General features: G+C 58.1%; 9 protein-coding genes across 10 annotated transcripts in view; 6 read left to right on the top strand and 3 right to left on the bottom strand.

Annotated features, from left to right (window-relative positions):
* Positions 1-4: 4 nt before the first annotated feature.
* Positions 5-2,123, bottom strand: H310_13895 (hypothetical protein; the record flags this gene model as incomplete). Its single annotated transcript, XM_008881546.1, has 5 exons — positions 5-647; positions 1,086-1,335; positions 1,379-1,761; positions 1,821-1,937; positions 1,984-2,123. 5 exons carry the CDS (start codon positions 2,121-2,123, stop codon positions 5-7), a joined length of 1,533 nt encoding a protein of 510 aa, XP_008879768.1.
* Positions 2,124-2,669: 546 nt separating this feature from the next.
* Positions 2,670-3,656, top strand: H310_13894 (hypothetical protein). The gene has a single exon (XM_008881545.1). It carries the CDS (start codon positions 2,701-2,703, stop codon positions 3,583-3,585), a length of 885 nt encoding a protein of 294 aa, XP_008879767.1. The 5' UTR covers positions 2,670-2,700; the 3' UTR covers positions 3,586-3,656.
* Positions 3,657-4,767: 1,111 nt separating this feature from the next.
* H310_13893 (hypothetical protein) lies at positions 4,768-5,764 on the top strand. The gene has a single exon (XM_008881544.1). It carries the CDS (start codon positions 4,777-4,779, stop codon positions 5,665-5,667), a length of 891 nt encoding a protein of 296 aa, XP_008879766.1. The 5' UTR covers positions 4,768-4,776; the 3' UTR covers positions 5,668-5,764.
* Positions 5,765-7,580: 1,816 nt separating this feature from the next.
* H310_13892 (hypothetical protein) lies at positions 7,581-9,515 on the bottom strand (the record flags this gene model as incomplete). The annotated part of the gene is made up of 5 exons (XM_008881543.1): positions 7,581-8,179; positions 8,227-8,458; positions 8,510-9,045; positions 9,100-9,355; positions 9,399-9,515. 5 exons carry the CDS (start codon positions 9,513-9,515, stop codon positions 7,581-7,583), a joined length of 1,740 nt encoding a protein of 579 aa, XP_008879765.1.
* Positions 9,516-10,582: 1,067 nt separating this feature from the next.
* Positions 10,583-10,873, top strand: H310_13891 (hypothetical protein; the record flags this gene model as incomplete). Its single annotated transcript, XM_008881542.1, has 2 exons — positions 10,583-10,764; positions 10,822-10,873. The coding sequence occupies 2 exons, from the start codon at positions 10,583-10,585 to the stop codon at positions 10,871-10,873; spliced, it is 234 nt and encodes a 77-aa protein (XP_008879764.1).
* An 815-nt stretch (positions 10,874-11,688) lies between these two features.
* H310_13890 (hypothetical protein) lies at positions 11,689-13,690 on the top strand. The gene is made up of 5 exons (XM_008881541.1): positions 11,689-11,835; positions 11,880-12,135; positions 12,182-12,714; positions 12,767-12,998; positions 13,049-13,690. The coding sequence occupies exons 1-5, from the start codon at positions 11,716-11,718 to the stop codon at positions 13,654-13,656; spliced, it is 1,749 nt and encodes a 582-aa protein (XP_008879763.1). The 5' UTR covers positions 11,689-11,715; the 3' UTR covers positions 13,657-13,690.
* A 192-nt stretch (positions 13,691-13,882) lies between these two features.
* H310_13889 (hypothetical protein) lies at positions 13,883-15,648 on the top strand. Its single transcript, XM_008881540.1, has one exon. It carries the CDS (start codon positions 13,937-13,939, stop codon positions 14,990-14,992), a length of 1,056 nt encoding a protein of 351 aa, XP_008879762.1. The 5' UTR covers positions 13,883-13,936; the 3' UTR covers positions 14,993-15,648.
* A 1,167-nt stretch (positions 15,649-16,815) lies between these two features.
* Positions 16,816-18,904, top strand: H310_13888 (TKL protein kinase). Its single transcript, XM_008881539.1, has one exon. The coding sequence runs from the start codon at positions 16,883-16,885 to the stop codon at positions 18,815-18,817; it is 1,935 nt and encodes a 644-aa protein (XP_008879761.1). The 5' UTR covers positions 16,816-16,882; the 3' UTR covers positions 18,818-18,904.
* H310_13887 overlaps positions 16,817-20,440 on the bottom strand; it is a 6,105-nt gene continuing 2,481 nt past the window's right edge. Inside the window, exons 4-7 of one of the 2 annotated variants that reach the window (XM_008881537.1) lie at positions 20,222-20,405; positions 20,116-20,168; positions 19,913-20,050; positions 16,817-19,868 (exon numbers count right to left, since the gene is read on the bottom strand). In XM_008881537.1, coding sequence (XP_008879759.1) covers positions 19,381-19,868; positions 19,913-20,050; positions 20,116-20,168; positions 20,222-20,405 — 863 coding nt within the window. In that variant the 3' untranslated portion in view covers positions 16,817-19,380. Of the gene's footprint in view, positions 20,051-20,115; positions 20,169-20,221; positions 20,406-20,440 lie in introns of both variants that reach the window. The other variant, XM_008881538.1, reaches the window with a different exon arrangement.

Genomic DNA, 20,440 nt, shown 5'->3' with positions numbered 1-20,440 from the left:
GTCGTTAAGCAGCCAAGACCGGGGCAGGGCCATGCCGCAGTCGCGCAACCAGGCCGGTGCGTCGTGCAACTTTGTCGTGAGGACTCGACCGCTGGAACTGCAGGACGAGCGGCCGCCGAGCGTCCTTGAGCTCCCACACCGTGTGTTTTAGCCCGGCGTATTCTGTGTTGTTGTCGTTGAGCGCCACGAGACGATCCCCGACCTGGACTTGCGGGTACAGCTGGGCGAACGCGTCGGTGACGTCGACAACGACCAGGCGAAACTTGTGCGTCGTCGCATCCATTGGAAGCCCTTCCAGCGTCAGCCCAATGTGCCCCGTGTACGATACCGTGATGTTGTAGTGTGAGGTGGATTGCAACGACAGCTCTGCCTCGACGCGGGGTTTGGTTTGCCGTGGATTTCGCATCACGACCGAGATGGTCAGCATGGCCACGCACCGGTACGAACCAGAAACCGCGTCATCCGCGCCGCAGATTCCTCCCAACATCCCTTGTTCACACGCATCCGGGCCTGGAAACTCGACCGACGACGCCGACGCAGAGCTCTCGATGTTGCTGTCGACGTCATGCACACCACTCCACTCGACGCCGTCGTCTGGATGGGCCGCATTGCCACCAAGCGGAACGCACAGTTCTTGAGCGGCCGACCTACGGCATTCAAGAACAACGTCATGTCAGCAGGAGAGCCCGCCGCCGCCTCGTGACCAAGTACAAGCACACAACTCTCAACACAAAGTCAAACCACGACAAGGAATACCCCGACTTGGTATGTCGTCAAATTCAACGTCGCCACAATCAAGCACGCCATCCAACATTGCAGCCTCCATGACATTGCCAAACACCGACATCGCGAGTTCCATGCCAAGTCTCGAGCTTTCACATCGCGTCGGCAGATGGACGAGCGCGCAGATGGACGACACGTCCTTCGCATGCGCAAAACGCCACCGCCAGCCAAGAACGGTGCGTGCCGCCACTTCCCATGACACACTCTCGAGCGCAAGCGCCAGCCAACCCAGTCGAGCCATCATCGTCATTTTCCAAAATCGCATGCATGTCCACATGATTGCGATCATGCAGTGTTCGTACTCGGGGGACAGCACGACGTCTGCATGAGTGGATCGCATCGACTTGAGGGCACTCAGGACAACGTCGTTGGCGGCTTGCACGGACACGGTCCTTCCCGAATCTAGGTCTTTCACGCACAGCGTGTGCTCGAGGGCGCGCAGGGCGTGCGGTGGCAAGGGCAGCGGCGTCGCTACATGCTGCTCGTAGTAGATGCGATAGACAGACGGGCGATGCAGTATTTCTGCGTCCAGAGTAATGGACCCAACCGACCCTAGATGCGGCGTCACGTCAGGTACACGACGTGCGCAGTCTACCTGGTGGTACCAAGAACGTCTTGGAAAGTTGCAGCCAAATGGCGAGGTCGGCATGGAGATCGACAACGCGGATCCGGTCGAGCGCGCTGTGATCGACTGGAGCAACGAACAAGACTTTCAACGGAGACTTGAACGGATGGACAAGCGCGCCGGTGTGCGTGTGGAGATTGTAGCCCGCGGCACGTATGTGTCGATGGAAGATGGACCAGCATTGGTGGACTTGGTCGTTGTGTGTAAGTTGTTCGGTGTGCTGGAGCAAGCTCTGTGCGTGGAGAATCCGCGGGAAGAGGAGGTCAATTTCACCACAGTAGCCAAATCGGTTGTGCGCGACGTCGGCGTCCCGTCGAAGTAGATCCATCAAGACATCGCTAGCTCCTGTGGCGCTATGGCAGCATCGTCAGCCATGATTGCGGAGTCAAGATGGACCGCAAGAACGACGTACCATGCATAATGCACGCAACTCCATCCGCGCAAGTCTGTGTGGTTGATGTCGCATCCCGCATCCGCCAAGATCACGTACATTTGCATACGGGTCGCTGTGTCTTGCTTGATGGCAAGCCTAACGCAGCCCCAATGACATCTCCAGCGTCCAGAACGAAGCGTACTGCAGGAGGTTGCGGCCCTTTTTGTCAACGTAGCGGACATCCACGGCCTTCTCGATCGCTAATCGAATCCCTTCTACATGTCCTTGGCGGATCGAGTGCACTAGCAACTTGACGAGGGCCGCATGGAGAAGCGCGTGCATCGCCGTCGTGCCCGTCGTCCTCCAGTGCCAATGTGGTGGCTTCAACCGGCGCGCAATAAAAAATCAATCCAGATGCATTGGGTTTCCCATACATTTTAATTCGTCGCTCCAATCTCTGCCACTTGGATTCTGGAACTTGGACTTGGGATTTGTATACGAGTTAAACGGAGGCGTTAAACACGGTTTTTGTTTACCAACACGTTAAACCTCATTTCCTGCAGCATGTAAGCTTGCCGACTTAAACCGCACTTGGATTTAACGTGTTTTAGGCTGTAGCATGAGGAATGTATGTTTATTCAGTTAAGTTGTATCCTTGTCGTAACCCGAACGCAGCGCCGCGGCAGACGCTCCCAACGACGCGAGGCCTGCGGCGAAAGCTGCTGCGTCATTTTGCGGCAGTCAACCAAGCGATGAAACGTGTTGTCGAGACCCAGCCAGCCTGACCTTCCTCGCTTTTGGACAGCGTCGCGCTGGTCGCGCGAGTGTTGTTTGGTTGTAACACACTATTTCTGCAACATCGAAATAGTGTATTTTAGCCAATGAGTGGTGATCTCACGTTTCGAGCAAGAGAAGCGTGATGCAACTCGACACGTCCAAGGACGGCGGCACCCGCGCCGACGATGCGCATGTCGGCGACGACGTTCAGTTGACGATCGCTGAGGAGCCTTACTGCTACTTGTGCCTCGATTCAACCCACGGCGCGGTGTTTTCTCCCACCGAGCTGATCGCACCGTGCATGTGCCAGTCGTACATTCACCGGCAGTGCTTGGACCATTGGCGCGCCACGTCCAACACACTGCATGCGATGACGCACTGCCCGACGTGTCGAACACCGTATGAGACTCAAAATGTCCAAGTGGACGATGGACTGCAACAACAAATCCTTCGCGAACGGGTATGGCGCCTCGGGCTCACGCTTGGAGTTGTCTTTCTCGGGAGTCTGCTCATCTGGCTCGCCGACGAAGGGACGCCCAAGGCATTCCAGCTTCATTGGAACGCACTTGGGGGGAAAATCTACCACGCCATGGGCTTGCCGTACTTGCCACGGCTACTCGTATACTTCTTGGTGAGTTTGGCCACGACGGCATTTGTCGCGGGCGTCCTGACGTTGGTGGCCATGTGGGTGGACTGTTGTCGAGGCAACCACGGGCGCGGTGGTGGGTACCACAACGATTGCTATTGCCCTGACGTCGACTGCCGCGGGTGCGACGGAGAGTTTGCCGGAGTATTCTTGGTCCTCGTCATCGTTGCGATCGTTTTTGTCGGGGTGTTTGTCTTGTTCACAACGATCGTCGGTGGCGTCGGCAATGCCGTCGACAGGCAAGGAGCCCAGCGCGTCCGCGTCTTGGAGACGAAGCTTCAACGCGTGAAAAACCTGCGGCCGATCGCGTCCACCTCGGATCTATCATCTCGCTCAAGCGACAACGTAACCAGCGGCATGCCCGTGGAAACGCTAGTGTAACGAGACCCCCACGCGGTGGCGCCGTGCCACTGAATCCTTGTTTTCAATGCTGACATGATAAGTTGATCGGAGGTAGACAGGGTAGCTTCTGCGCCAAAGCCCCCTGCGGGGTATGGATGACTGGGCCAGCAGCGGAACACCATACACGTGCTCGCAGCTCTCAACTCGATTGCTCACCCGTGCTTGCTCGCTGGCTCATGCACCCGCAATGAGGGCTGGTGTCTCGCTCCATATCGTCCTCCACATCTCGAACGAGACGAGTGGTACAGATCTCCGCACCTTTTTCTCACGCTGCCATGCCACCACCTCGAACACCTGCTCGCTCGCGACCTCGATTTGAAGCCAAAGCTTGCGCAAGTGGCCACAGCGGCAGCATGCTTGATGCTCACTCGTTCCGACCGAGAGCGCCACGATTTGGGTACAACACGTTTGAGCACGCAAGGCGCACGGCAGCCATGAAGCATGCGATACGTTCGCGGGAGAAGCGAGCCGAGCGTGCAACCCAATCTCGCCGCACGGATCGGTCGATCGAGCCCAACCTCCGCAACTTTTCTAGCCCCACCGCACGAGCACCATGCACAAGCAGGAACATCTCGCCCGCACCGCGACCTCCGATCCCATTTTTTCGTGGTGTCGAGTGCACGTTGGCACTGAATTATTCATATGATGTGTAATATTTGTGGCACATCGTGGGCCTGGCGGTCGCGTGACTCGACCAAATTCATAAACGTAAGTTGGCACGGTGGGGTTAAACGCAACCTCCATGAAGGGGTACGCCGTCGACAAGAACTCAAGCGACAGCATGCAGGTTCGCTAGCATGCAGCCGTGCCCACGAAATGGGGTACTGCTCGGCGCCGCACTGAAGGAAGCCACGTGCAGGTTGCTGGGCACGGCATGCTTCGACTGAGGGATGGCACAACCTCGCCAACGCACGGTGCGGACGCAATGGAGCAGCCTAGGGTAGCACAACCACCCATCGCTACATGTACATGCAGCTCGTGTGTCGTGTTGTCGAGTGGGTGGAGCTGAGAGTGGTGGGCCGACTCGGCGGACATACTCCTTTGACTGCAAGAATGGTTATTCGAGTAAAACGTGGATGTTGGAAAACATTCACTCTGCGAATTGAGGTCACTTGACGTTTGTGACCACAGCATGTGTGCTTTCGTACACTTTTGATTTTGGCTCGAGCGATGGCAACCGCCACGTTCGCCGGCGCCGACAGCCCGGTGGCGCCGATTGCCGCCGCGATCCGAACGTCCATTGAGAGGCACAGTCAAGCGTCGAATGATGCGATGCCCCAGTGCTACATGTGCATGGAATCAACATGCGACATGGTCGACGGGTCTCCCCTCGAACTCATCTCGCCGTGTCTGTGCCGGTCTGTCGTCCATCGCAAGTGCTTGAACCATTGGCGCGCCACGTCCAACACGTACAACGCGATGACCCATTGCCCCACATGCAAGGAAGCGTACGAAACCATCGCGACGGCACAAGTCGTGGCGCTCGAGCGGCCGATCTTCTGGGCACAAGTGTCGCGCGTGGTCGTGTTTGCAGCCATTGTCCTCGTGGGCAGTTGGGTCGTTTTGCTCGTGGACGCCGGGACGCCCAAGTTTATGAACCTTCACTGGAACGCGTTGGACGGCAAGATCTACGCTTGGGTCGGGCTCCCGAGCGTGCCGCGCTACCTCGTCTACGTCGTGTTGAGTTTGGCCATGACGTTGATTGTGATGGCGATCGTGTGGGTCTTGCGATGGTGTGCGCGTAGCCGATTTGAATCGTACAACTGCGACTGCACCTTGTGCTGCTTCTCGTGCGACCACCACGACCACCAACACACGAGCTGCCACGACTGCGGCTGTGGCGACGGCTGCGGTGACTGTGACGGCGGGTGCAGCGAAGCCATGGTGATCGTGGTCGTGGTGGCGGTTGTCTTGGGCGTGTTCATAGGCGTCGCCATGCTCATCATGGCGCTTGTCGGCGGCATTGCGAACGCCGTCGACAGCGCGCGAGAAAAACGCATTCGCAGCCTCCAAGTCCAGCAGACCAGCGTCCGCAACTTACGAACGATCACGTCCGTGTAATGACGAAGCGGCGGCGTTGTACAGCATTCAACATTCAGTAGGAGCGAGAGGCGGCTCATGCCATAAGATAATCGAGACACGATGTCGTATAGCCAAACCTTCCGCCCTTGCACCTCCGCTGGGCTAGCCCCACACACGATAGAGCATGCGATTGCCACCTGTTGAAGGACTCCAGCGACGTCGCCATCCTCGCCAGTGACCTTGCCAGTTCGCCCTTCGTGGAGGTGTAGTTGTCGTAGTGGGCCGGCGGCACAGCCAAGCCGCGTTAACAATCCCAAGCATGACCTAGGCATCGCCACGCCCGGTCAAGGGGGAACATGACAACAATGTGAACCAAGCGCTTCTTCGCAACCTTCACACAGCTCCTACTCATGAACACATACATTTCTCACACTCTCCACGTGTGGTGGCAGCCGGCAGGATGTTGTTTTGGTACGACGGTGATCGTGGGGCTTGGACAGCGCCGTCAGAGTGGTGTCGACCGCAACCTCCCTTACCAAATTCGTCATTGCCGTCACAGTCCCTAGCTACCTCGATTTGCATGAGTCGCCGTGATCGTCGACAATTGGTCTGGTGCAGTCTACTTGGACCTTTCTCTGCCCTCCAGCGCGGGGACGCAAGCGGCTTGATCTCGGGTACGTCGTTCCCCCGAGCCCCGTGGGCAATCCCCACGTTCTCGAATGGGCCATGACGATCTTGTGAATGCAGGTATGGACAGGGTACTTGTCGAAGCAGCCTCTGTCCTCGATGGCAAAACGATCGCACTAGGATAATATTCCCCCCCCTCGATCCAGGAACCACTCATCGCCGCTGGACGTTGGTTTACGGCGGTCTCACAGTATGGCGGATTGGAGACACTCGGGTGGCGGCGAATTGGTTCGATTGTTGTAGAACGGGCGCGTTTCCCGGGAGCGGTTGGTCGACGTGATCGAAGAGCTTCTTGTTTCGCACTGCATCACGCTCTCATTGGAGCTGGCCATGATTTTTCGTAGTCGCGTCGTCAGGGGGGCAGCTCGTCCGTCGATTCCAGCACCAACAATTCCAAGTAAGGTCAAGGGAGTATGCCAAACTTCCAAATCGAGGCGAACTACCCACAGCCGCGACTTTGCCGTCAAATGTGTGGTCCATGAAACGCTGCACAAGTCGCATGTCTACTGTCTTAGTCTGTCGTCCGTGAGGCGACAAACGTGTTGACGATGCAACTGCGGACGTCCATGAGAGCCGAGCGAGGCGTCGCGGCGTTTGCCACCGCGCCAACGCATTTGTGCTGGTTGGCTCGATGGAAGGGCGAGTTCAGAGATTGAACGACTCGGTTGACCTCACCTTGCCGCTTGTCCTTGCATCATTGACATGTATGCCAACAATTCAATGCTGGCCATTGCGATGCGCCACCCTTCACCAATCCCGGCGCTCCCTGTGGTTTCCCGACCTCGTTATGGTTAGTCGTTTGGCATCGCACTCACTCAAACAACACAACCACTTGGTATGGATGGTCCTGGTGTGCCGTCGCGAGGTGTCCGTGGAGTCCCTTGGCAGAGGACTCGCACCCCAACTGCTTGTGGTGCGCAATGTTGACAAGGATGCCGAGACATTCATGACTGACGAAAGAGTTCCCTTGAAAAAGCCACATCGACGGAATCCCCTGACACATTCCACCTGACGGCTGCTCAACACCAATGGTCGAAATCACTGCGACGGTCAAGGGCGAACGCAAGAAGTGTACTCCATGCTTCCACGACTATAAGCCGCGCGTCAAAGAGGACATCACGAGGGGCCTGACGCGTGAACTCGACGATGTGCGCATGCCTAGCCATCGCGGAATCGCTCGGGTAACTAAATGTTGAGTTGGGGCAACTGAAATACGAGAAGGCAATTTTCATCAAGTATGTTCATCGATTTCGACCGTGGAGTTGCTACTTCTTTGAGGGATACAACGAGACTTTGTCGTTGGCGTCTTCGTTTGGATAGAGCACCCACTTGCACTTGTTCGCCCCGGGATGGAGTCGCAACCACACGTTGGGGTCGGAGGAACGTTTTTGACACAACGTGCATGGACTTGTGCTGAGCACGCCAAACGGCGAAGCAGCACCAGATGGACGGCAGCGAACAGAGTGGGCAATCGAGTTGGGTGGTCGAAGGTCGAGGCAGCCCAGCAACACGAGCCGGAGTTCCAGTGCGACGGTGGAATCGGCGCGGTATGCCACGATGCAGCAGTCGGCGCCACGGTGGCTAAACAGAGGCATCCGTCGGATGCAGGGGCGGCGTGCGATCAACTTGTACAGCGCCCCGCCAACGAAGCGGACATCGTACGTGACATTCCGCAGAGCGAGAGTCAGCACGAGTCGCGACTTCAAATCGTTGTACCGCCGTGGACAATAGTCACGCAGGCACTTGAAGCTCTTCTCTCGGCGTGCTGCGGCACAAAAGATGCGGCGATGGTGATGCCATAGCCCCCAAGTCGTTGACGCGACCACCGGGACGACCGCCATCGTCATGGAGAGCAGGACGCACCCTAGTCATATCAATTTCATGTGTTCTCCATCCACGGCGCAACCGCACCTGGCAACGTCTCGATATGGCTCTCAAGGGCGCTCGTCGGGACCAACAAGTCCCAAAGACGATGGTACATGACCATCATGGTCGTTCGTGCCAACAAGAGGACAATCGGGCCAGCATACAAGTATGCCAACACGCCCAAGTGTGCCGGATCGACGGGGGCAAACGACCCCTCCAAACCGCGCCGCTTGGCAGCTCTGGACAGCATCCACATCATCATGTAACCAGCCCACACCTGGATGCAATGGATGAGCGTGGACGTGGTGTGCATGGGGAGGCACCGTACAAATCGAGCGTTGTACACGCACCCGAGCGCAAAACTCATCCAGTCTTCGTACTGACTCGCGCGTGCGGCGGCGATCGCGACGTACGATATCCCGAGCCACATGTCCACAATCATGACGAGCAACACGAACGGATTGCTGAGCACCAAGTAGGTCGGATCGCCCATCACGACCTCGACGGAATCAATCGACCGGTCGTCGCGGATGGGATGCGCCGTCAGGTTGTTCACCAAGACGGTGTAGTGGGTGTAGTACCGGCGCCACACCACGCGCAAAATGTACGCCGCGAGGGCGCATCGAAAGGCGAGTTTGCACCAGCTCAGCACTGGGTTTTCCCAAATCAAGAACGCGTGGTACACCATAAACTCGTCGGGCTCGTGGGACACGGACGACTGCTCAAACCACACACACGCGTCCCCGGTCGGCAAGCCCAACATGTGCACGTGCTCGCAGTGGTACCACGGCACGTGGGCTCGATCCGACTGGGCGAGGAACGTGCACACCAAACGCCGCATGCCGGCGCCGTACTGCCCCGCGGCTAGACAACGTTCGCTCCGTGAATGCCAACACAACATGCACTACACAGCAGCACCTGGGAGATGCACCAAGTACTTAATGCAATCGGTTTCGGACGGTGGCAGCAATCGGCGCATTCGAATCGCGTGCGAATTGGTCGCAACGTCGCGATGGCACACGGTCGACGGCGACAACGTCCGGTTGTTGTAGATGGATTGGAGGTACGTGGCGGTCGCCGCGCTAAAGTCGGCCTCGTTTGTGGCATTCCACGCCGGATCGAATGGCGGTGGAATCGCCCACGGAAATGGTTCCGTCAAGTATGCAAACAACGGCTACATGCCAACGTGAGCCGTCCATCGCTGCGACGGAACGTACGGTCAGGACGAGTTTGAGCGTAAAGCAAATGTTGTACAGAACGGAGAGACGATTGAAGCGAACGTGGCATGCCCGAGACGAAGCTTCGACTGGCCTGACGCCATGTTTTCGTGGCATGTTATCGCCGCTGTCTCTGTGGACTCGTCGTTTCGGAATGGCTGTTGTTTCGTTGGAATGCCCACGAAGGTGAGAGCAAAACCGACGTCGTGGACCGTTTTTGCATACGTTGTGACGATGCATACGTTGGCGACTTGATCTCGACAGTGCCATGGCAATGTCAATGGAATCCTTTGACTTGATTGCATGCTCCGTGCGCCGCCACCCCCTCAAGGGCAACGGACTGCCTCTGGCGAGCCCACGCCATGGACTATCTGAGCCATCACCCTGCATACGTATGCCACCATCCAACAACGCAGTTGTCCTGCATGTCACGCGGTTACAGCAGCAACTTGCGTGTGGAGCGTGGCGAAGGTGTGGATGATGTCGATGTTGCCGAGTGCCATGGATTGAAAAACGACGACAGCGAACCCGATGCAGGACACCAGGTCGTCGCAGCGGCACATGACCGTGGCTGTAGCTCGTGGTGCCAGCACAAGTCGATCAGACACCGCGCTCTGGGTTGCTTCATCTTGACGGGAGGTCGAGCGGCCTGCCACGAACTTGCAGGTCGTCGGCGGTCTTCATAGCTGACGACACGACGATTCGAACACAACTATTCCTGCCAAACGACAGGACGCGGAAGCGAGTGCGTGCGATGAGGTCGAGTCTCGAAGCGCCACTATTCCGTGACGAGATAATACGGAAGCATGACCTGCATCCCGATCTCGGTGTCACACTGGCCATCCCTCCCTTCATCACGTTTCAATATTATGTACAAGCAGGTCACACCTCTTGAGCTAGGACCATACCTGCATCGCCTCGATGCAGGTATGGTCATAGCACACTGGCTGCTGGGACGACAGCGCGGGATTCTACGGAACTGGGACGCACTACCTGCACCTTTCTCACAGCACCGTCATTTGAGCCGAACGCGGCCATGGAGTCATTGCTCCGGATGGCCACACTGCACATGGGGCACGTCTGGTTGTGCTTGGCATCGTCGTCGACTGTCAACTTTGTGAGTGTACCGCGCCTGTTGTGTGTTTCATGGTGCTGGGGCGAACTCGTTTTCAGCAACCACATCGATGCGGCTGCTTACGTTCGCGACGCACGACGACGTCGTCCTCAACAATCTGCGGGCGGTCGACGAGTTTGCCACGTTCGAAGTGATCGTGAATTGCCAAATCGTCCGGAATCCCGTCGTTTGGGTTGTGCTGGCGCTTGATATTTGGCGTGGCATGGCGATTGCGACGGAGCGAGTCAGTCAGTACGAGGACTGGTGGCCATTTCTACTCGGTGGCACGTACACGTCTCGTTACGTTAGTTTCGGTGTCTTGTGGTTTCGGGACCTGCATGGCACTGCGCTGTCGGTCTAGGCTGACTACATGATGCTTTGGATCTAGAGCGCGTTGCCAAGCGATATTGCTGGGGGTAGTCGTTGTCGGGGATCATTGCATGTTTTTGCGGAGGCTCCATGCTTCATCTCGTGGGCCACACCGCCTTGATAGTGGCTATGCACATGGTGTGGGACGTTGGCGTTTCTTCTGGAGAACGGGACGATTACCTGTATACCGTGCCAAGGATGTGGCGGCCCTTACACCTCCCGCCTCAGGACGCTCCACATCCCACACGTTGCATTTTCTGGACGGTAAATGCAATGGCATCCATGCGGGCGAGGGTCGTGAACCAGGTGGACACGAGGACAACTAGTTGGACGACTGGTTGGTGCTCGAGCCGATCCCCACCAAGCCTTTCTAAATGGAGGGCGCGCCTCTGTCTGCGACGGCACGACATGAAGGTGTGTGTGGTATCGGTGGCCATGCGTCGAGTGGTGTATGCAGTGCCGTTGGACGGCGATCGTTGAGCACGCTGGTCCAGCGTAGTAGCTGGAGCTACTACTCTTGAGCCATCGCGGCACCGACTATTGCTGGCCGACCTCCCAGTGCTGCCGCTTTGCATTGCAGGGACATGAAGGGGCGAACAAGCCCCCCTGGATAATAACCCGGCTCCATGGGCAATTTTGCAGAGTTCGTTTGTCGTGCGACGTCCCACGATCCATGCCTTCACGTGTGTGGCGTTTGCTCCCGGCTTATCGACCGCCCCGTTTGCGCCGCGGCGCAGGTTACGTCCAAATGCCGACACAGCTCGCGTCGTTGCCGTAAAACGGCCGCCGTCGAGTAACCGCTACATCATCGTCGGTCCCCACGACCCCCTTGCCATGAGCAAGGTTCATAGTGCAGGGCCCGTCGCTGTAGTTGGTCGGCTGCCGCCGTCCGTGCACCTCAATCGGCTGTCGCTCTTGTACAACGTGGTGTTTACGATCAAGATCGCGACCACCGTACGTGAAGGCGTCGTCGTGTTGGCACGCTGACACGTTTGTAGCCGTTCTTTGCGTACTTGACCGAGCCGTTTCCATGGGCGCTTCCTGCGGCCGTGCATCCTGCGTGGAATGCAACGACATCGACCGAATACAGCACGATGACAGCAGCGTACTTGCAGTCGATCTACAACAACGCGACGATGCCCGCGTCCAGCGTGTGCTATCGACACGGCGCGACCAACTCGAACGTGCTTCGACTCGTTCGGCCGCTTCCCCCTTCGACCGACACGTGCGTCGAGTACTTGGTCCACATGCCAGGTATGCATTGCTTGATGCACACGGCGATCCAGACGTGTTTCGACAGGGGCGGGTCTGTATGGCGCAGGCATGCGCCGATTTGTGTGCACCTTTCTCGCTGCTTCGGCAAGCCAACGACGTGGCATGCCATGGCATCACTGCCTCCATGCCGTCATGGCGGGGTTGCCCCTCGGCGAAGTGTGCGTGTGGTTTGAATCGACGCCACACCCGCGCGACGTTGTGGTGTACCATGCCATGATCATTTGGGAGAACGTCGGGTGGTGCTGGGGCAAACTGCTCTTTCGATGCCTGCTCACCACGTACATCTTGAGTGTGCTCTGGCGTCGGTACTACAAACACTATGCCGGCCTCGTCCACAATCTGCGGACGGTCGGCGTGCACGATGACGCACCGTTTGCCGCGTACGAAGTGATCGTGGGCGACCCGACGTACCAAATCCTCCGGGATCCCGTCGTTTCGATCGTGATGGTGCTTGATATTTGGCTTGGCATGGCGTACGTCGCGATTGCGACGGAGCGAGTCAGTCAGTACGAGGACTGGTGGCAATTTCTACTCGGTTGCATGTACACGTCTCGCTACGTACGTCTCACGGCGCCTCCTCGCTCGGTTGGGCCCTAACGCGTTGCTGTAGGTTTGGAATGGCTATCTGATGATGTGGATTCTGTCGCGAGTGGCCAAGCGATGTTGCTGGGAAAGGTGGTTTTCGCCCGTCGACCCGTCCTTCCTGGGGGTGATGGCGTACTTTTATGGAGGCCCGATTCTCCTGCTCGTGGGCAATACGTCCTTGATGGTCCCGATCCACGCGCTGTGGGACGTCGCCGCGCCAGCACAAGACAGGGACTATTACATGGAAGTCATGCCAGGTACAATGCCATGTCGACGACGTCCGTCCAACACGCGTTCGTTTCGTTAGGGTGTGCCTTTTGGTCGATCGTCATGGCGTCTGTGCCAGTGACGGCTTCAACCAGTGTGACGTTGGGTCGGCGTGTTCGACGTCTCTGGGGCGGCGCGCAACCCCACGACGACTTGCTCTCGGGTCGGCACTTTTGTCCTCGCCAGTACAACGACGTCAAGTCCCGGTTTGTCCTGAAAATCGCCATGCGCCGCGTGGCGTACGAAGTACCGTTGGAAGGCGGATCGTTGTACACGCTGATCCAGCGACGCCCGAGCTTCCGCCGGATGCCATTGTTCAGCCACCGCGGCGCAGACTGCTGCGTCCTGGCGTACCACCGCGACAAGACGGTTGTGCGCCAGATGCGCCTGACACTGAGGGATTGCATCGATCTGCTGCAGCTACGACACATTGACGCAGCTGTCCCCGTATGCGTCTCCATGACTCCCTCAACATACTGCACACTGAGCTCTGCCACGTGTGCACTGTGCCGAGCCTCAACAGGACGTTCCGGCATGCTACGACTGCACGCAGGGGCGAACTATTCTCCGTGGCTATTATGTCTGAACGATGGCCCCATGAGCGAATGTATCCGTATGGGGGCCACCAGACAATGCAGCCATCGGTGATGTTGGAGCCGCCAATCTCCACAAACGTCAGCGTATCTGCTTGCATACAGCCTCGACCTCATCTTGACATGATGCCATCCTCCCCCTTCAAGGGCTCGTGCCACTTGCGCTTATGCTTTCACGCGCCGCCCCCTGCAAGCGAAGCCGTTGGTGCTGTCGACCTCGCCGCTTGTTGCATAGTTGCGTCTGATTTTCGCTCGCTAACGGTTGAACCAATGGCCGACTCGGATTTGGGTGAAAAATCGACCAAAGTCGCGCTCGACTCTCTCCCGCAGTCGCGATGGCGTCGTCTGAGGCGCTGCGGTCGCAAGACCTCCTCGCTCTCGTGGTGGGATTCCAACGAGGGATACATGCAGACATGAAGGCATTCCTGTGCCTTCGGGCTGTGCCAAACGCGCTGTTTCGCCCGACGACGTTGGCGGCGAGGATGCTGGCCGTCCACGTCGTGCTTGCACCGTGGCGGCGCGACCATGGGCTATCGCGAGTCGCGGACCTTGTCGCGAGGCTAGAGCATACCCACGCTCTGCTCACGCAGTATGCTGTGTACCAGGGCGACTTGGGCCTCCTGGGCTGCCTCCACGCTGCTTGTGACGTCGCCACTGTCGACAGCGACCTGTGGGACCTCGCTTGTCTGCGAAACCAAACCGACGTCCTTCGCGCTCTGCACGAATGGGGTGACACGAGCGTCTCGATCCGAGCCGTGCAATGGGCGTGTGAGTTTGGCCACGTGCAAGTCGTGCAGTTCCTGCATGAGACCATCGCCGACGATGATATCGACGATGACGCTGACAGCATCTGGACTCCCGCTGCCATGGACGTGGCGGCGGCCAACGGCCATTTGGACGTTGTCGCGTTCCTCCATCGCCATCGAACGGAGGGCTGTACGACAAACGCCATGGATCAGGCTGCGGCCAAGGGTCACCTCGACGTCGTGGAATTCCTGCACGAAAATCGCTCGGAAGGATGCACCGTTGCCGCGATGAACTTGGCGCTGAGTTACGACCACTGGGATGTCGTGCAATGGCTACATCTGAATCGAACAGAAGGATGTACAACGCAGGCGATGGACCTCGCTGCCTGCGACGGACGCCTCGACGCCGTCGCGTGGCTCCACACCCACCGACCCGAAGGATGCACGCAAGTCGCGATGGACGGGGCCGCTGCCGGGGGACATTTGCATGTCGTGCAGTACCTCCATGCCCATGCGCTGTGTGTCTGCTCCCGCGCGGCGCTGTCTGGAGCTGTCCAGCACGGCCGCGTTGACGTTGCGGCATTTCTCAGGCACCACGGGGCACTCACCGCTCAGGAGGGATATGTCCCCCGTTATCATATTTAAACTGAAGCAGCGTCTAGCACAGTACGATATTGCATTGGATGTACCACCGGTTGAATCGAGTGTCGACTTCTACCACAACGAAGGAATCGCATTTCAAGAGTGCCACGACTTGCTTGTTGTGCATCGACCACGTGCCGCTCAAGGCCGCTGGTTTGCTGTGCTGTAGCTCGTGCCCTCTCCCGCCTTCCTGAAGACATCCCGTCTTGGATTTGCCGTACCAAGAAGGTAACCAGTGCGGTCGGATGCCGTAAAGGACGTCAAGCGGCGGCAGCATGGCGTACGATCCGATACCCAGCGGATATGTTGCTAGTCCAGACGCAGGCAACAGAGACGAGGTGGTGCGCACGAAAAGTTCCCGAGTTCCAACGCAAGCCTTCGACTGTCGATCGCAGTACGCCGCGCCGTCGACTCGAGTGGTGGGCACTTTACACCGGACATGGCGAGATGACGACTCAAAGCACAATTGAAATCGTTGTGGCACGACTCCGCTTGAACCAAACCAAGAGATGCCGTCGCCACCCTTCGCCCCGTGACCACACGTGCTCAACTACAGAGCAAAACGTCCCCACACTGCATCGTCTTGCATGCTCATATACATTGCCATGACGACGCAATGCGCATCATGAGGCGTCTTGAATGTCAAGAGGTTGCACTGCTACATTTTGTGCGCTATCGTCAAGAGGACGAATGACGACGGGCTGAGTCAATGCTGTTCGCAGCTGCTCGCCTGATGGACTTGGTGATCTTGTCTGCGCTTGAATTTGTCCGGACGTGTCGTTGAGTTGGACCTTGGCCTGTCGTCCCATGTCGTCGTCTTCAACTCCCTTGTCGCGCCCCCCCTTCGTTCCCAAAGTCCAGGAGTGCGTTCGCATGCAGTTCGTCGGAGGCGAGGATGACAGCGGCTGTCCTCGGCGCACGAGTGGTGTGTGGTCGAATGAAATATCCCGTCGGTCGCCGTGGATTCTGATTGGTTTACCTTGCCGGATACATAGCGCCATATGATTTGCTGAAATCCACAAAATATAGCCAATGATTGTCAACGAATGCCACTTTTTTCGCCAATCCAAACATACTAGTTCTACGATGGAATATGCGCGTGTGTATTGCAAAAAATGCAAAAAAGCTCCAAAAATATTGTTTTGTTGCATACGCCGCCGGAACAATTCGCGGGCTCATGTGACGGGCGGCCGCGCGGGGGCGACCTCTGTGCTGATGGACACGACGGCCCACAGGGATGTGCCACGTCTCCGTGGCAGCGCGGTACTTGGCTCAAAACCGGCGGTGTGTTTCACGGCGAGGAGTGCTTGCCGGATGGATGGCAGCAGACCCCCCTGTTTTGTGCTGTTGTGGGACTTGGCGGAATCTGCACGGTGTGAAGTGTACGAACCAACGCTGGATTTCTTCCACAGGACAGACAACGATGGGCGGACATCCGATGATCGCACAGCTGACGGCCACGACAGCGCCCCCCTTGTCCGTGGGTTTTGTGCAAAGACATTTTTATGGGCGAGGGATATGCTGCCCTCGCACGGCGCCGCCATTCACGACCTGCACCATCTGCAACGGGTTGTGTTACCGTACTGCCGGTCGACCGCCCTCTACGACAAACATGTCCAATGTCCGTGCTGCGTGGTCTTCACGAGCATCCACGAGAACGCCTGTCAAGGTCCGACCCACCGCCTTATCAAGATTCGTCATCTCTCGGCGGGCTATCGTGGCCAGAATGGCGCTGGCGTCGGCTGGCGCATGCTGCGTGGCGCCGCCGCCGGTTCGACCTGCCAGTGTCGGGGATGTCCGGATAGGAGAGAGTGTAACCGGACTCCGTTACTCGAAGTTTCGTGCACTGACTCTAGCGCGGCGTGGTCGGTGACTGGTCTGTCGGCACATGCGATGGCAGCATCGCTCGAGCCTTCGCAACTCGTCGTCACCATCGTCAAGATATGCTGCCAAGTGTTGTCGTCGTGTGGCGCGCTGTTCATGCTCCTGTCGCTGCGGAATAGCCCGACCACCTCGTCCAAGATCCTGTGCTTCACCGCCATGTCCGACTTCATCTTTTCCACAACAGGCGCCCTCTTCACGATAGCCCGTGTCCTGGACGTATCCAACTGGGCAATCCACATCTTCCTTGGCGCCCCGCACTGGAGCTTTGAGATCTCGTCGTTCCTGTGGACCGCGACACTCGTCTTGTACATCTTGTCGCGGCAAGCGCGCCACCCGTCGTTTGAGATCGCGTACGCCCATGCCGTCGTGTGGACATGCGTCATGCTATACATGGCCCTTGAGTCGTACGCGTTGCTGTGTACCATCGAGCAACTGAACAAACTGGCGCGCATCATTTGGGACGCGTTCGCCGTGGTCACTCTCGTCACTGTGTCGTACGGGCTGTGCGCCGTGCGTGCCCACAAACTTCGCACGGGCCAACTCGGTCAATCCATTATCCTTGGCAAGTTGGTCGGGTACATGCTGCTTTTCGTCGGTTGCGTCACCCCCAACATCACGAACGACGTGTTGTCGCTGGCGCTACCGCCATCGTCCAGTCCCGACACGAACGCGACATCCGCCGCCGCCTCGGAAGACTCGATTCCGGCCGACTTGTTCGGCCAAATTGCGAGCGTGCTATTTGCATTGTGGCCGCTCGGGACGTCCCTTGTGTACTCGAGTCGGCTGCCGTGGTGTTCGCCGTTATCGAAACAACCGTCGAATCTGAGCCACCGCCATCATCTCCATCTAATGCTAGGGCCGCAAGCCGCCCAGTCGAGCCGAAACCTGCCGCCTCCCAAGGAGCTCGTCGGTCTCGAGATCGGGCCGCAGATCGGACAGGGGATCGCAGTCGTGTACAAAGGCACGTGGCGCGGCGCGGTCGTCGCGGTCAAGATGAAAACGCTGTTTGTCGACGACGACGCCCTCGCGGACGCCGCGTTTGTGCATGAATGCAACCAGGAAATCCAAGAGGAAGCGCTCGTGATGAAGCGGTTGACGCATCCAAACATTGTGTTGTTCATGGAGGCCGGGTTCTACCATGGGTCGATTTGCATTGTCAGCGAGTACTGCGCGCGCGGGTCGCTACGCGACGTCCTGCGGTCGCCGCTGCTGTGGCCGATGAAGATTCGCCTCGCGCTCGGACTCGCGTACGGCCTTCAGTACTTGCACAATTCGCGCATGATTCATCGCGACCTCAAGAGCCCCAACATCCTTGTCGACGAAACGTGGCACGCCAAAATTGCCGACTTTGGAACGCTCCGCCTCGCCGAGATCGTCCGGAACCAGAACCCACAGATCAAGTCGGTCGAGATGACCGGCCTCGTCGGGACGACGCGGTGGATGGCGCCCGAAGTGATTCAAAGCAAGAAGCTGTACACGGAAAAGATTGACATTTACTCGCTGGGGGTGATTCTGTGGGAAATGATCGACGGCAAGGAGCTTCCGTACGAACAACTCCGGTGGAACCACGAAATCGAGCGCGCCATCTTGGACGGGAAGCGTCCGTCCATCGCGCCACACTCATGTCCGCCGCGATGGAAGGTCCTGATCCACCTGTGCTGGCACGTCGAGCCCACCGAGCGCCCGACCATCGGCGAACTCATTCGGTCCCTCCAACGCGTCGCCACCGAAGACATCAAGGACATTCGCCATCCCCACGTCCCATTTGTCGGCAACTTGCAACAAATGGACTGCGACTACATCTTAAAGTACACGCGGTGCGACGTCGACTACGACAACCAACACATGTACGCGACCAACAGCAGCAGCGTCAACACAATCGCCCTCCTCGAGGACACGAGCAGCAGCAGCATGGCGAGCCAGTCCGCCATGTACACCATGTAACGAAGTCGTCGGCCCGCCGACCGTATTTTTATGAACACGGCGCCCCCGTTGGCCGCCGACGGTGTGGCTGGTTTTGGACGGGTCGATCGTGTCGTCGGGGGTGTCGCGATGCCGCCGCGTTTGCCGTCGCTCCTTTGGACGGCATGGGCCATGATGGAAGGCTGGTGTTGTCTGGGCTCGTCCATGAGGCAAGAGCAGCGCTCGTTTCCGCAGTCCTTCGAGCAATGTAGCGCCTTCGCGCTGCGGTGAGCACCCGCGACCGAAGCATTCATCGCCGTGCCAGGAATGTCCCAAGGACATAGGCAGCCTTGCACCGTGACGGACGGTTCGGGGGCAATGACGTCGCCGGCTTCACGCTCGGACGTCGTCGAGACTTTTGGCGTCGTGGTGGACGAGGCCGTGTCTTGCGGCCGCCGGCCGTCGCTTGCGTCACGAACCACACCAGTTGCGTTTCAACGACGCGTCGTTGGCGGCAGCGCCACCTACGACACAGTTCGCACTATGGATTGTACCGGGACGCGACCATCTATTTTGTTTTTATATTGACGACGTGTCCGCCGTGGCTAGAACTGCGTCAAGGTCGAGTTGCGCTCGCTAATGTCGTTGAGGTCGCTCGGCGTGTTGTAGGTGAAGCCTTGGAACGTCATCGAGTTGCGGGCGTCCATGGAGGCGCGGTAGCTGCTCCCTTGCATGTTGGATGCGTCCGGGACCGAGTGGAGCTGCATCTTGGTGAAGTCAGCTTCAAAGTTTTTGGTCTCGTCGTTGCTGGCCAACGTCGCGCACGGGTTGAACGGCGCCGGGACCTGTCGCAGCATCAACTTGTCCCAATCGATCGTGGCAAAGAACGGATGGGTCTTGATGTCGTTCACGGTCGCGTTTCCGAGTCGGTCGACGGGATTCCGGTTGAGCAAGCCCGCGATCAACGACTGCGCGTTCGGACTCACGTACTCGGGAAACGTCAGCGGCGCGTGGCGCACCCGATCAAACAACTTTTGCCGGTTCCGCGTATACCATGGCGGCAGCCCCGTCAGCATTTCGTACAAGACCATGCCTGCACAGGCTCGTCACTGGATGAATGGCAAGCAAACAACGTACCGAGCGCCCACCAGTCGACCGACGTGCCGTGGCCGACGCGGTCGAGAATCTCGGGCGGAAGGTACTCGGGCGTCCCGCACATCGAGTTCGTGCCTTCTGCGCCTTCTGTAATGCCTTCCTTTGCCAGGCCAAAATCCGCTACCGACGACAGAGCTGACGTGAGAGACCATGCACGCGGGTGGCATCCACGATGCAGACAGTACCCAAGAGGACGTGGCCGACTGCGTCGAATAATATGTTTTCCGGCTTCAAATCCCTACGCAGCACCTTCCAGGACGTGGTCGACGCGATGGCGCCGACTCGTCGTACCGATATACGACGCCCAACGAATGCAAGTGGTCCAATGCGAGCGTGATTTCGGCAGCGTACACCATTGCCATCGGCTCTGGGAACCGCTCCATGCGGCTCAAGTGAAAAAAGAGCTCGCCGCCAGGACAGTAGTCGATCACAAAGTACAGCTTTTGCTTGGTCTGGAACGCGTAGTGAAGGTGCACTATTACCGCCACACACGAGTGAGCGACGATGCTT

This window comes from Aphanomyces invadans, assembly GCF_000520115.1.
Source record: "Aphanomyces invadans strain NJM9701 unplaced genomic scaffold supercont1.57, whole genome shotgun sequence".
Taxonomy (NCBI): Eukaryota; Oomycota; class Saprolegniomycetes; order Saprolegniales; family Verrucalvaceae; genus Aphanomyces; species Aphanomyces invadans.
This window is presented reverse-complemented; position numbering and strand designations above follow the sequence as displayed.

Bases quoted from the DNA above. Each gene is read 5' to 3' on its own strand.
- H310_13894 (XM_008881545.1), top strand. From the start codon at position 2,701: ATGCAACTCGACACGTCCAAGGACGGCGGCACCCGCGCCGACGATGCG.
- H310_13893 (XM_008881544.1), top strand. From the start codon at position 4,777: ATGGCAACCGCCACGTTCGCCGGCGCCGACAGCCCGGTGGCGCCGATT.
- H310_13890 (XM_008881541.1), top strand. From the start codon at position 11,716: ATGAGCAAGGTTCATAGTGCAGGGCCCGTCGCTGTAGTTGGTCGGCTG. The intron at 11,836-11,879 runs GTACGTGAAGGC...ACACGTTTGTAG, and splicing joins CGATCAAGATCGCGACCACC to CCGTTCTTTGCGTACTTGAC. The intron at 12,136-12,181 runs GTATGCATTGCT...GTGTTTCGACAG, and splicing joins GTACTTGGTCCACATGCCAG to GGGCGGGTCTGTATGGCGCA.
- H310_13889 (XM_008881540.1), top strand. From the start codon at position 13,937: ATGGCGTCGTCTGAGGCGCTGCGGTCGCAAGACCTCCTCGCTCTCGTG.
- H310_13888 (XM_008881539.1), top strand. From the start codon at position 16,883: ATGGCAGCATCGCTCGAGCCTTCGCAACTCGTCGTCACCATCGTCAAG.